This window comes from Myotis lucifugus, unplaced genomic scaffold, assembly GCF_000147115.1.
Source record: "Myotis lucifugus unplaced genomic scaffold, Myoluc2.0 scaffold_2, whole genome shotgun sequence".
Lineage (NCBI taxonomy): Eukaryota > Metazoa > Chordata > Mammalia > Chiroptera > Vespertilionidae > Myotis > Myotis lucifugus.
In genome coordinates, this window is record NW_005871050.1 from 28,047,343 (window position 1) to 28,062,171 (window position 14,829).

Here is a 14,829-nt window from a genome sequence, read left to right on the forward strand (position 1 = left end):
TCACAGACAACTTTAACATAGATATCATTTGTTGATGACAAGAATAAGTGGAAAAGTGGTGAGTGTGGACCAGGTAAGGAGCATGGGGACAAAGGGAGAAGAGGCTAGGAAGAGTAGCAGTCCTGATAATATTATGAAAACAATATGGCACTGAATGAGCCTCACCCTACTCTGATGACCCAGACTCCCAACTTCCCCATGGCACCACAGCAATCTCTTCAAGGAACTATAATGTCTAGTTTGATGAAGGAAGAAACACACTTCATGTTGGATTTTCATATTGCCTGTTTGGAAAGGAGAAGGGACTGTCCCTTGGATTGTTGTCTCCACAACTCATCACCACTTCATACCTATATTTTTTAACAATAGTTATCTGCCACTTTTCTGAGAACACAAGCATCCTAAAGAAATGAGACTTCCTAGAACTGCCAGTCAGTCCTTCAGTCCAAATGGCTGATCTGCAGTCTGACAAAACTCAAGCCCCCAGGAATTCCACTTCTGGAAATATATCCAAAGAAACCCAAAACACTAATCCAAAAGAATATGTGCAGTCCTATGTTCACTGCAGTGTTATTTACAATAGCTAAGATTTGAAAGCAGCCCAAGTGCCATCAGTAGATGAGTGGATTAAAAAGCTGTGGTACATTTACACAATGGAATACTATTCAGCCATAAAAAAGGAAATCTTACCTTTTGCAACAACATGGATGGACCTGGAGAGTATTATGCTAAGTAAAATAAGCCAGTCAGAGAAAGACAAATACCATATGATGTATACTTTTATGTAGAATCTAATGAACAAAATAAACTAACAAACAATATAGAAACAGACTCATAGGTACAGGGAACAGACTGACAGCTGTCACAGGGGAGGGAGGTTGTGAGGCTGGGTGAAAAAGGTGAAGGGTTTAAGCCAATAAATAAATAAGCAAACAAACAAACAAATGAATAATTCAAGCCCCCCCCCAAAAAAAGAAAAGAATCAATACAGGTCCTCTGAAGAAATCACAAATATTTCTGTTACGTACCTCAACCTGCTGGCAGATCTGTATTAGCTTGGCCATTTGATTTTCTAGTTCGCTGTTACGCTTAACCAGGTTGGTGAGGTTCATCTCTAGAGTTTGCTATCATCGCAGAGTGTGAAGCAAGAGGGAAAAGGGTAAGAGGGGGGAAAAAAGAACAAACATTCAATGAGCTTGAGAACTAATACCATATGGAGATCAGTCAGTCAGTCAGCAAATACAATATTCCCTTTTTAAAAAAAATGTTTTTATTGATTTTAGAGAGAGAGAAGGGTGGGAGAGGGAGATAGAGAGAAACATCATTAATCAGTTGTCTCCTGAACGCCTCCCACCAGGGATTGGGGCCGCAACCCCAGGCATGTGCCCTGACCAGGAATGGAACCTGCAACCTCTTGGTGCATGGGCCAACGCTCAATCACTGAGCCGCACCAGCTAGGCGGCAAATACACTATTTCAAAGATTCAATGAGCACTTGCTATGGGTTAAGCACTCTTCTAAGCACTTAATAATACTATAATTTGATCCACTATCATTGTTGGGGAAAAGCTGACATTCATGACTTTGTGGATATAAGGCTTTAATGACATTAAAACAGCTTTATGTTTTCTGTAATATTTTTAACTTTTTAAAGTATTTCATAGTCAATATTTCATTTTACCCTCATAGTATACCTGTAATATAGGGAGAACATGTATTATTATCTCTTTTACAGATGAGTAGACTAAGAAAACTATAATTTATTGAATGATTACTACTTGCCAGACACTATGCTAGACATTTTCATATATATCATTGAATGATCATAACAACCCATGAAGTAGGAGATGTCAACATTTTACAGATGAGAAAACTGAGCTTCAGAGTGGGGTAAAGTATTTTGCACAGTCATATAATTAGTATATGGCAAAGCTAGGGCTGTAACTCAGGTCTCTAGCATTCAGTCATGGCTTTGCTCCAGAATCCCATGATTTTTGTGTGTTTTTGTTGTTGTTGATAACATTTTATATTTATCAGTAGATCCCTTCAGAAAAAAAATACGGTATTTTAAGTGTGGGATTCCTCAAAATCTAGCATCATATCTCAGTTTCACTTCTTTGGCACTAAGGAAGAGCCCATAGAGATGCCAGACTTCAAAAAGCAAAGCCTGACTGTATCAAGATAGGACATCCATTGTTTATTACTGCTTACTACTATATAGATACTTTTAAGGTATACATTAGAAGCACTTTGCAAATCCGTTTAATATAACATAGTTCAAAAGTACTCAGAACTCTTAGCATATTTTCAGTTGAGCAAGCTACTTTCTCCCATTCCTTATGTAAGAAAATAAAATTTTATTTACTCTAGATTGATAATGAACTTTTTATTCCTTCCCATTCCCGTCTTCAGCTCTGGTGGCTGCTTTACCCCAGGACCTGCCCTAATATCCACTCCTCTCTGACTCACCATTCCAACGCCCTCACAAAGTCTGTTCCAATGTAATACCCCAACTTCCTGAACCTTAAACTATTATCATTTTTTCCCTTGGCCATGTTGCTTCATTGCTGTCTCTACAGTTTTTATAGTTTGTAGTTGTTCAAAGTTCATGTTTTCAGTAGGAGAAATGGGGAAGGGGGAGAGGACTCATGTACTTGGCCCCTTGCTACTAAAAAGCTGCTGCTGCTTAGTAACCTTGGCACTGTCCAATGAATCTATTCTAAAAGATGTGTTCCTCTGAATATGTGTATTTCTAGGATAGGCAGTTTGATTTTGCTTGTTCTCAAACTGGATTATGAAAACCATCTTAATTTTTGCTTCCCTTTTTGCCAGATCTCTCTTGGTTTCTTTGGCTTTGTTCCAATGGAAGTGATTTTTCACAATTTATTCCATTTTTGTGGTTTGGGCACAGTGTCTCCCCTGGTCTTCTTTAACTCCATGACCATTTCAACTGTGGCCTTCTCCTTAGCAATGGCAGAGAGGGAAGAAGGAAAAAAGAAGGGCCACAATCATTGATTTGGGCATGATCTTTAAGCTAAGTAGATGTCAGAGGAAAAAAAGAAACAACAGTTCAGAGATTTAATACAACAAAAGGTATTGCACATCTACTCTGTTCAAGGTGCAGTGACTTCAGAGATAAAGAAGAAGTGAGATTAAGATGAGTCTTGAAGGATAAGTAGGATTTTAATAGACAGAGATGGAGGGTGGCAGGGTGTTCCAGGCACTAGGAACAACATGAACAAAACTAAAATGGAATAAAGTATAGGACATGTTCAGGGAAGAGACTTTGAGTTTGGCTAGAACAGAGGGTACAAGACAGTAGTGTGTGCAGGGGAAGCAAGACTGGAAATGGAAATCAAGGCTCTGTTATGAAGGTCTTAAATGCCTAGGTGAGGAGTTTGTACCTATTTTTGAAGCAGTGGGGACTTTCCAAAGGCTTCTGAGTAAGATAATGATATAATCAGGGCTGTAGTTATGAGATCAAGCTACCAGCAACATGTGGGGCAAACTGAAACAGAAAAGCCTGGGACAGGGACACTGGTTAGGAGAAAGCTTCAGTGTTCAAGGCAGTTGGGAATGCAGGTCTGGGCCAAACTAATGTGATAATTGAGAAAAACACATTTCAATCAAGGGTTTGTCACTATCATATATGCAGAGCATGCAAGAAAGGCAGCTGGATTTGGTAATTAGAGGTCACTGGTGACCTTTGAAAAATGAGTTTCAATAGACTTTTGGAAGTAGATGCCAAACTGTACCGGATTAAGTATGGAGGTAGTGATAACGTGGAGGCTCCAAATCTGGGCTCCTCTTAAAAAGTTTGATCGTAAGATGAATATGACAGAGCTGTAGTCTGAAGAAAAGGTCCAGCTTAAGTTAGAGAGTGGGCATTAGTAATGGACCCGATCAATTTGTGATTATCTCTAGCAGAGTGGTCCAGATTCTTAGATCAATGGAAACCCAATATATTACAAATGGCTATCTTGACATATTAGGTAAACATAATGTAGACTGATGAACACAGAACAGCTATATTAGAAATCTGTGTTTCAAACTGCAATATGTTTCCATTCAAACATAGGATGCCATGGGGAGAATGTTTTCTAACGAGCACATGCAACCTGTTGCAACACTTGTTATGAAACTGATATCTTATAAATAATTCATAGTGCAGAGCAGGACTAAGATCCCTGCTGTGTGTTCCTCATTTACGGCCCAGAACTGAGACTCATAGCTTCTGTAAAGCCACTGAAAACAAAAATTTGGTGCTGAGCACATAATTTGGGGTCTAATTAGACCAGTGATGGCGAACCTATGACACGCATGTCAGAGGTAACACGCGAACTCATTTTTTTGGTTGATTTTTCTTTGTTAAATGGCATTTAAATATATAGAATAAATATCAAAAATATAAGTCTTTGTTTTACTATGGTTGCAAATATCAAAAAATTTCTATATGTGACACGGCACCAGAGTTAAGTTAGGGTTTTTCAAAATGCTAACACGCCGAGCTCAAAAGGTTCGCCATCACTGGATTAGACTATGGACCTTGGGTTACCATCACAAAATTATGGCAAATGGCCATTTTGCTCCTTCCCCCTAGCAATTTGCAGAATACCAGCACATTTTTACAACAGACAATTACAACTGACAAGATGCCTCTAATTTCAACCTGACTTCATTAATATGAAAATGCTTTGAAAAATAAATCTTTGGCTAATAAAAACACCATCTGTTGATGGCTTTTTGCCACTGTTTTCTTATATTATGAGAGATAATTTGAGGAAAACACCAAGCATTTACTTACTAACTTCCTACTCATTTACAAGGAATTAAAGTCTCCTGTGAAACTGAAATTGATTCTCAATAATGAACCCATGTACAGGGGAGAACTGACACAATTATGCAGTATATTTCCACACCCTTACTTCTCATGCCTTGTACTGACTAATCATTTAGAACTAGATATTCTGGGCCACTCTAGGTTTTATTGATTTAGCCAAGTAATTATCTTGTCTATACTCTGGCTGAGTAAACAAAAAGGATATGTGTATATATATGAAATCTTATACTAAAAAGTGTCTCTATTGTTTGCTTGGTTTAGAAAAATTGCTTTATTTTGCTCTTTTCTTATGCAGTCCTATTAATGACTGGGCCAAGCTCCCTTTGTCTAAGCCTAATTAATGCAGTTTTCTCAGTACAGTTGAACTATGACAGTGAGAGAGAGTCAAAGTGGCAGGGGAGATTGGAATGGAGATATCTGCTGGGAGGAAACCGGGACAGGAGGTTGGCAAGGGGAGCAGGATGAAGCTCCCATTTCCTGCTGCAGGAGGTTACCTCTGGGTTCTCCTGTGCTTCCCATGTGTGAGGGTTAGAGAAGTCATTTGAGCTACAAAACCATGAGACTCTCTTCCCCTCCAGATGACTACATCATTAGAGCTCTCACAAAATTGTACATATGTCTAAATCGCACAAAGTGAGGGGAAGATTAGGTTTATTTGCATAACTGAGATTTTAAAAGGCCCAAGTTAGCTAAATTGGCAGACTCCTACATGGATGCCATTTTTACCCAAGTTCCACTTCATTTGTGTCATATAGACTTGGCCTCTTTGTCTTCTTTTATACCCTTCCAAAAGAGAAAAATATTTTGCCACTTCTGAGAAAATCAGGCACAGGCTATTCTTTTTCCAGACAGCATCCCATAAAAAGAAACGGCTTTTCTAAACCTCTCAAGTAATTGCTGGGTTTTTTTTTGTTGTTTTTTTTTCAGTTTTCTAGATACAGGTTATTTCTGGTTACTTTTTCATTGGCTCCCTCAAGAAACCTAACTATGCATCAAAACGCCAGCTCTTCATTAAAGCTAGAGTGATTTCCCTGTTGGCATACACTTGACCATGATCTCCATTTGTCATGCTCTGTGAAGGCACATGTATTCACATAATATGAGCACACTTACAGACACCTACCTTAAATAGCAAGCCTTGAAGCCTAAAGAGGATGGAGCTTTCTGTTCTATGGAAACATGTAGTTTTGCCACCAAGTGTCCATATGCTCTCTTTAATTTTTTTAATTTATCTTTATTGTTGAAAGTATTGCTGATAGTATTAAAGATATCCCCCCTTTTCCCTATTGACCCCCTTCGCACCCTTCCTAAGCCTACTACACTAGCCTGTATGCCCTCTTGCTATCTAAAAAGTATGACAGGTCAAATCCAACCAGAGTAAATTTTTAAAACCATTTTCTTTTAATCTTCATCTGAGGATATGTTTTTTTAAAAATAGAGGGAGAGGGAGAGGGGAGAAGGGAGAGGGGAGAGGGGAGAGGGGAGAGGGGAGAGGGAGAGGGAGAGAACCTGCAGTCTAGATATGTGCCCTGACTGATAATTGAACCTGCAACCTTGTTTGGTGTATGGGACTATGCTCCAACCAAATGAGCCATCTAGCCAGGGCCCACCAGAGTTGATTTTTAAAAAATAAAATAAAAGACACAAGGGGGGCATTATCTAATCCTTTTTTGATGTGGGAACTGAACCTTGGAAGTGTAGGGAGAGAAGGGAAGGGGGAAGAAAGCCCAAGTCATTACAAACCTAAGCCTTCCCAATTGACAGAAGATAACTTCATCTTTAAAAATAACCTGAGCCAGTGTCCCTATTACTATTCCTTGGCATATTCTTTTTTGACATCCTGTCTATTCACGGATGTTCCCAGCTTTTCCACAAGCTAGAAGCCAAAATCTTAGCACACTTTTGGGGGTCACGTTCTGCCTTCTTTTTTTTTTAACTGCTTGTCTTAAAATACTTAATTTGCTTTTGCTTCAGTCTGTCACATTATGTATCAATTACATATGGCCTTTCCACAGCAGAACACACCATCTGTTCCATAAATGAAAACCCATACCCTTATGCCAGAGTTTCATTCCTTCCCCAAACATTTATTTGCTGCTGCATAGACACAGGCTATGTCACAGAATGAGATGCAGGAGATATACTGGATGTATAAGATTTACTCCACCTAAGGCTTGTTAGAGATAATCAGACCAGTCCTCGGGCCAGACTGCCATCCCTCTTTTCAGAACTTTTAAAAAATATATATTTTTATTGATGTCAGAGAGAAAGGAAGAGAGAAAGAGAGAGAGAGAGAGAGAGAGAGAGAGAGAGAGAGAGAGGCATCAATAATGAGAGAGAATCATTGATCAGCAGCCTCCTGCACACCCCCTTCAGGGGATCGAGCCTGCAACCCAGGCATGTGCCCTGACCGGGAATAAAACCATGACCTCCTGGTTCATAGGTCGATGTCCAACCACTGAGCCACGCCGGCCAGGCATCAGAACTTTCCGAAATCATTCAGCAAAGACCCACACTCCCTCAGTCACCTTATCAGACATGCTACATGAAACATCCCACATTCTTTACCCTCTCTTTAGATGCATAACATTGTTAATCTCTAGCTCAGATGTGTAAATTATTATTTGGACCTTCTAAATGAAAACCTGTACTAAAAATGTAAATCTAGCACCATTTTCATAATACTTAGAATAGTGAGTCAAAGCCAACCCTACATTCCTGGAGGCCTCAATATTGTATTCTACTTGCACTATTCCTCTTCAGTCTCTGCCTCTCCTACACATCCTCCTCCTGCTCTTCCTCCATGACAAAATTCTAGATCAGGGGTCCTCAAACTACGGCCCGCGGGCCACATGCAAATACAAATATTGTATTTGTTCCCGTTTTGTTTTTTTTACTTCAAAATAAGATATGTGCTGTGTGCATAGGAATTTGTTCATAGTTGTTTTTTTTAACTATAGTCGGGCCCTCCAACGGTCTGAGGGACAGTGAACTGGCCCCCTGTTTAAAAAGTTTGAGGACCCCTGTTCTAGATCATTAGTGTGCTGCAAGGTTCATTCCTGGGCCCTCATTAGCTCACCACTGCATAGCTCTACCACCACGCTAAAAACACCAAATTTATTTCTCTAGACCTGGTCTTTCAGCCACCATAAAGGTCTGACTTCCAAACTCCTAAAAAACAACTTGCCCTTTCAGTTCTAAGAGTACCCCATGCTGGCTCTCCTCCAGATATTTGAACAAACTATTTTATTTTAACTAGAGCACTTACTGTGGCCCTTGCTCCCAACAAGGGGTGCAAAAGCCCACCCAAAGTCCATGATGATGTCTCTTCTGTGCTCTCTCACAGCCTTCTGTGCTTCTGCTGTCATAGCACTCACTATATTGTCTCATAACTGTGTCCTTAATTGCCTCTTGACCCACACTAAGCTGAGAACTCCACTAGGGTTGGGACTATGTTGTCTTTATACTTGTAACCCCTACATCTCTTCTGGTGCTGGGCACCTAATAGGTTGTGGGAGTACAGGTCCTCAGACGCTGGGTATTGGAAAACGATATGAGCAGTCGCAGGCATATGAGAAAGACTTTATTGCAGACCAAGTAGCCATTGCTACTAAGTAGCCATCAGACAAAGTAGTTCTTCAAAGTAGCCTCGCAAAGCAGCCGCACAAAGCAGCCCACAAAGCAGCCATACACTGGCTGGTCAGTCACTCATTTCTATAACAACTTAGACAAAAGAGGCTTCTTGCCAACTAGTGACATCAATATTTGGGTTATAGAAAGGTACGCCTGCACAGTGCATACAGTAAAACTGCTGTGTCCTTGCTTTTCACATGTATATGGCAAATTGGCCTTGAACATCTGGCGTACTCTGATTAGGGTTCCCACATAGGTGTTTAGTAAATGTTTGATAAATGAGTGAATGTTGAGTCAACCCACAATCACATCAAACTCAAATCTAAAGTCAAGTCATCCCACCAAACTGCTAGCCCCTTCCTAATTCCCCCATTTCTGTCCCCGATACCACAATTATTCAAGACATCTACTCAAAGATCATGTTTTAAATTCTTTCTCTCCATTGTCCATAACCACTATAATCATTCACCAAGTCCTATCAATTCTTTCTTCACATATTTTCTCCAGTTTGCCCTCCTCTCCAACAAATCCATTCATGAGTCCCTGTTTTTGAGCTTGATGACTTCCTTTCCCAGACTTTTCCTCTGTGCTTCAGAGTATCCTGTGCAATCTTCTGTCAAGGCACTTACCATACTGAATTAGAATTTTCTATGTATGTTTCTATCTCCCTTACTTACTCAGCTCAGAGCACCTGGGGGCAGGGACTGTGCCTTATTTTCTGTTTCCCCAGATCCTACTACATTGAATAAAATTAGCATTCATTATTTTTAGTAAACGAATGAATGAAACTCTGGCCTAAATCCCTCGTGCTACGGTTTAATTAATATTAACTCATTATGTCAATCCTTTATGAACTTGAATACCATTACCACATTTCCTTTAAACTTCACTTCTTTTGGTTCAATAATTCTTTTTTAAAAATATATTTTTATTGATTTCAGAGTGGAAGGGAGAGGGAGAGAGAGATAGAAACATCAATGAGAGAGAATCATTGTGGCTGCCTCCTTCACGCCCCACACTGGGAACCGAGCCTGTAACCTGGGCATATGCCCATGACCAGAATTGAACCCAGGACCCTTCAGTCTGCAAGCCAATGCTCTATCCACTGAGCCAAACTGGCTAGGGCTGGCTCAATAATTCTTGTTTCCTTAATATTTCCTCACCTATATTATATTTTTATAAAATATTCTTTTGCCCAATATTAACAGACAGGATTTTCATCCACCCAAGAACAATCTCTGAGTCAACATTTTGTAAACTGTTCTCAGATTAATGTTTGCTAGGTCCTTTAAGATGTGTTGATGAGAAGACTTAGGACAAAAGAAATAACAGTAAAACAGAAAGATAAGAGCACAGATTGTTGAAGTATCTACTTGCTAAACTTGTTCTCAAACCTAAGAAATAATATAAATCATCTTTTAACAGAGAACCCTGTTAATGCTACATGAGAACTGAGCCAGAGAATCAATATAATTATTAGAAGAAAAATAATAAAGGTCCAAATGAGTCTTAGCACACAGTTTAAGCAGAGATGGAATAAAATGCATTTTTAGCCCCATACACATACAAAAGATGAACAGGTTTATACATATTATAAGTAATGGGGAGCAAGTCTTAGGCAATTAAGAGACCACAAAGAAGCCATACTTACAAGCAAGAATGATTTTACAATAGTGAATTAAAGGCTTGGTTAGCTGAGACACCCCATGACAGATATTACTCCCACCTCCATACACACCCATCCATTACCATACCTTAGAGAGTGCAAATATGGACTGAAATTCTTTGCTCTCGTTATATTTAGCTACTGTGATTCAGTATCTAAGTGTGTGAAAGTGAGAAACAACTTTTTTTGCTCCCTCACCCATGATAACCGGCCCTGGTCTCGACCTGGAGACTTTTCTTATCATGAGAATATATGAATTTGCTCATTTATTATGGAGATCCTTAGTATAAGGAGGGGTTCTGCTGAGGTCCTAACCTTCCCTAGGGTAGCCACAGAAAACTTGCCTTACACTTATGGCCTCTCATATCCAACTTATCTACAGATACCCACAGAAAATTAACACATACATTATCTCCTCCTCCACACAGTGATACACATTTATACATACACATAAACACACAGACAGAGTCATCCTCAGCCACTCATCCATGCAAAAACACATATGCTTATATATAGTGACACATGCATATATATGAAAATATACCCACTCTCAACTCAGGCTCATAAAGGCATTTCTCTTTCTCTTATATTCATACTCACACTTGTTCAAAAACAGCCAAATACCCATTGGTAGTTATGTTGAGAGGGTATCTGTCTTGGCAGACAGAAGTGGGTGTCAAGTGGGTGAGTAGACAAATGCCTGTGAGAAGGTAGTGGCTGAGAGAGGAAGGGTGGGTGGGTGGATGACAGAGTGACTGAGTAGGAAGAAGGACAAGCAATCAACTATGATAAGATTCCAGAATATCATATTTTCCAACCTTTTAATTCTCATTATGGCTTTCCTTTGAACATTCTCCAAGTCTCATATCTTCCTTCTTTGTCTGGCAATCTTTAGCTCTCTCTGTCTCAGTCTTTCTTCGTGTGTGTGTGTGTGTGTGTGTGTGTGTGTGTGTGTGTGTTTTACTTTCTCATAATCAAAAGCTAATCCTAGTGCCAGGTAATATTTTTTAACAACAAGATCCCTGATGTGTAAATGTAACTGCATTTAAGAATTATTTGAAGTAATGAATTTGTGGAAATGTAATGAGAAAAAGAAAATGTGCTTGTTTATTCCTTTCAGGAAATTCCTCTATTCCCCCTGGGTTTCATCAGCTATATTTTTGGCAGGCTGTGGGCATGGAAATGTGAAGACATCACTCTCAAAGAGAATTATAATAATCACATATGATTTATACAGATGTCACAATAGGGTTAGGAAGTTGGAAAATCCAGCAATCAAAATGGATAGGCACTTAAAATTAAGGACATGTTATACTTTTGCTAAAACTCTGATTTTTAACATTACCAGTAGTTCACAGGAGATTTTTTCAGACTGCTAAAGAAATCATAATGGCAATACAGATTTATATCTTATAAGAACCAAAACAAGCTACAGATACTGGTATACTTGCTGCAAATCCATTTCAAATATTTAATTCATTTGGATTTCTTAACCCCTGAACCCTGACTACGTGGGCTAGACACTAAGGAGGATACTGAAGAAAAGACCTTGTGACTTGCCTCAAAGAATTTATGGTATAGTTGGTGTGTGCTGGAGTGGTCTTGTGGGGTTTAAACTGAGCACTAAAGAATAGGTTGGATTGTTAAGCAGGCCAAGAAAAGAGCATGAGTGAGAGTGAAATTTCAGAGTTGGGAAAGAGAATTGTATGTTTAGCAGATAGTTAGGAGGCTACCCTGGGTAGATGAAGGTAGCATGTTTGAGAGTGGAAGGGGGAAAAGACAGAAGGGCAGCATGAGGACCAAGTTGCACAGGACTCAGAATATCAAGTTGAAATCAAGCACTGATAGAGAGAGCCACTGAAATGGACCTCTTTTTATAAAGCCAACATTTACTAATACAATAATATCAATCTTTTCCAAGATGAGAAACTCATGTGACAATGAAAACTCTAAAATGTGAAGCAGTTTTATAGAAAAGCAGCACAAATATTGAACTAATTTATATACTGTGATTAGTAAGTAAAAAGAGAGGTAATGGAAAAAATAACTACTTTGATAGGCCTTACTACTGTAATAACTGTCATAAACACAATTATTCTTTGAAAGTGAAGAATTAATTAAACCACTGGTAGTCTTCTGAAGGCATGGACAATTAAGTAAGGATAATAAACTATACTAAGTATCCCAAACCCTCTAAACCATTTTGAATACATGTTAACTAGCTACTGGTTATTCTGATCTTGCATCTATTACATAATGGTTTGTTTATTCTTTATTGAACAAATAAATATTAGAGAATACCAATCCTAATCACAGATGTTTGTACAGAGTTATAAATGCCAAGAATTAAGCTCCAGAACCAAAAAGTGCAAATAAATACTGTATCAGTTACTGGCCAGAAAGTCAAACCCATATATATATGTATGTATTTGCTATCATTCTTCCCCTTCTCCTGTAGGACTGCTGTGCTTCCCTCAGGCCAGGGAAGTATGCTCAAGGCTATCTCCCCCATAGCTTCTGACAGCTAATGTTTTCCTTTCTCCTTGGAGAAGAATCAAGTAGACTAAGGGGATAATCCTAAATGCTTTTCTAAATTAACTCAAAAAAGTGAGTATATGTGACACTGAAAGTCAGATTTTCTCTCTGCTTTATGTGGTGAACTAATATCCTTTTACACCTGGCACCAAACCAAAGTGACCCCACCCCACCCACACACACATAAGCAGCACTTCCCTCTCCCTCCCCAAATCCAAGATGTTCCAGACAATATAACCACACAGTTGGGAATGATTCATATGTTTCCACTCTCTGTCCAAAAATGAGCATAAAGAGTTTCTACTTAATTTATAATCAGATTTTTCTGCACATTTCCTTAAAAAATTAAAGGGGAATGATTCAAAATCTGCACTTTCTCTAAAAATTACTGATTAATTACAGACTAAAGTATATTTTGGTAAAATATTTTTGTGTTCCATCCATCCCTAGAGACGAGGGCCATAGCTGCACGATGCCAAATATCTAATCCATCATCCAATGTTTTCATGTTTTAGATGTTTTCAAAAAGCTGGTGTTGTGTAGATACAGGCTTATTATATCCAGTCTTTTGTTATCTCAATAGTACATATGGATACAGATTTTTTTCTGTTTGGAATATTTCTCAAGGCCAATGCCTTATTTATAGTTCTAACACCTGCAAATATTTGGCAGAGATTGTTCCATCCTCTCCATATCCCCCATTCTTCCTGCAACCCCACCCCCATCTCTTGCCATTATGAAGCCGTAAGTTTATACAATATGTCCTTTCCTTGATGCTGTTAATTGTCTATCTGTGTGACCCATAAGATGTATAATTGCTGGAGCATAATGTTTAGTTTCAAATCACATTTCATGGGGAAAACTTAAGTCTAAAGTAAAGTGGCGGCAGGCTGCAGTACAAAGGATCCTTAACTCATGGTCTAGAGGAAACCTTTGGAGCAGCGGTTGCCAACTGGTGGTCCGCGGACCACTGGTGGTCCATGAGGTCTGAAAGGTTGGCAACTGCTGGTCCAGAAGTTTAGATCCTGTTCCAATTTTGTGACTTTGACCAAACTGCTTAACCCCGTGGTCGGCAAACTGCAGCTTGTGAGCCACATGCGGCTCTTTGGCCCCTTGAGTGTGGCTCTTCCTAAGCCTTAGGAGTACCCTAATTAAGTTAATAACAATGTACCTACCTATATAGTTTAAGTTAAAAAAATTTGGCTCTCAAAAGAAATTCAATCATTGTACTGTTGATATTTGGCTCTGCTGACTAATGAGTTTGCCGACCACTGGCTTAACCTATCAAATTCTCAGTTTATACCACTTTAAAGTGTAGGGCTTCAACTAGACCAAGATCAAGGCCTAACTTCTTATGATTCTAAAAACTGAAACTAATAAAATTATTCTTCTCTGCAGAAGAATTTTTTATTATTGACAGTATTATAAATGTCCCCCAATTTCTCCCCCACCTTTGTCCCCCTCCTACCAGGCCCTGCCTCACCCAAGGCCTTCATCGCACTATTGTCTGTGTCTATTGTTTATGCATATATGTATACTAGAGGCTCAGTGCAGGAAATTTGTGCACGGGGGGGGGGGGGGTCCCTCAGCCAGCCTGCACCCTCTCCAATCTGGGCCCCTCAGGGGATGTCCGACTGCCAGTTTAGGCCCTGCAGAATCGGGCTAAACAGGCAGTCGGACATCCCTCTCACAATCTGGAACTGCTGGCTCCTAACTGCTTGCCTGCCTGCCTGCCTGATTGCCCCTAACCGCTTCTGCCTGCCAGCCTGATCACCCCCTAACCACTCCCCTGCCAGCCTGATCAATGCCTAACTGCTCCCCTGCCAGCCCAATTGCCCCCAACTGCCCTCCCCTGCTGGCCTGGTCGCCCCTAACTGCCCTCCCCTGCCGGCCATCTTGTGACCACATGGGGGCAGTCATCTTTGACCATATGGGGGTGGCCATCTTGTGCGAGGGTGTGATGGTCAATTTGCATATTACCTCTTTATTATATAGGATAAGTTCTTTGGTTAATCTCTTCCCATCTCCTACCCTCCTCTGAGATCTGTCATTCTTTTTAATGCATCCATAACTTTGGACCTATTTTGTTCATCTGTTTATTATGTTCATTAGTTTCCACTTGTAAGTGAAATCATGTGATATCTGTCTTTCCCTGA

The 14,829-nt window shown here is 39.7% G+C and overlaps 1 protein-coding gene across 5 annotated transcripts in view; it reads right to left on the reverse strand.

Annotated features, from left to right (window-relative positions):
- Positions 1-14,829, reverse strand: part of MID2 (midline 2) — a 109,827-nt gene that overhangs the window by 78,345 nt on the left and 16,653 nt on the right. For 4 of the 5 annotated variants that reach the window (XM_006082257.3, XM_023758745.1, XM_006082256.3 and 1 more), the window contains exon 3: positions 1,029-1,124. The exons of the other annotated variant lie outside the window; for it this stretch is intronic. In XM_006082257.3, coding sequence (XP_006082319.1) covers positions 1,029-1,124 — 96 coding nt within the window. The remainder of the gene's footprint in view (positions 1-1,028; positions 1,125-14,829) is intronic. 5 annotated transcript variants of the gene reach the window in all.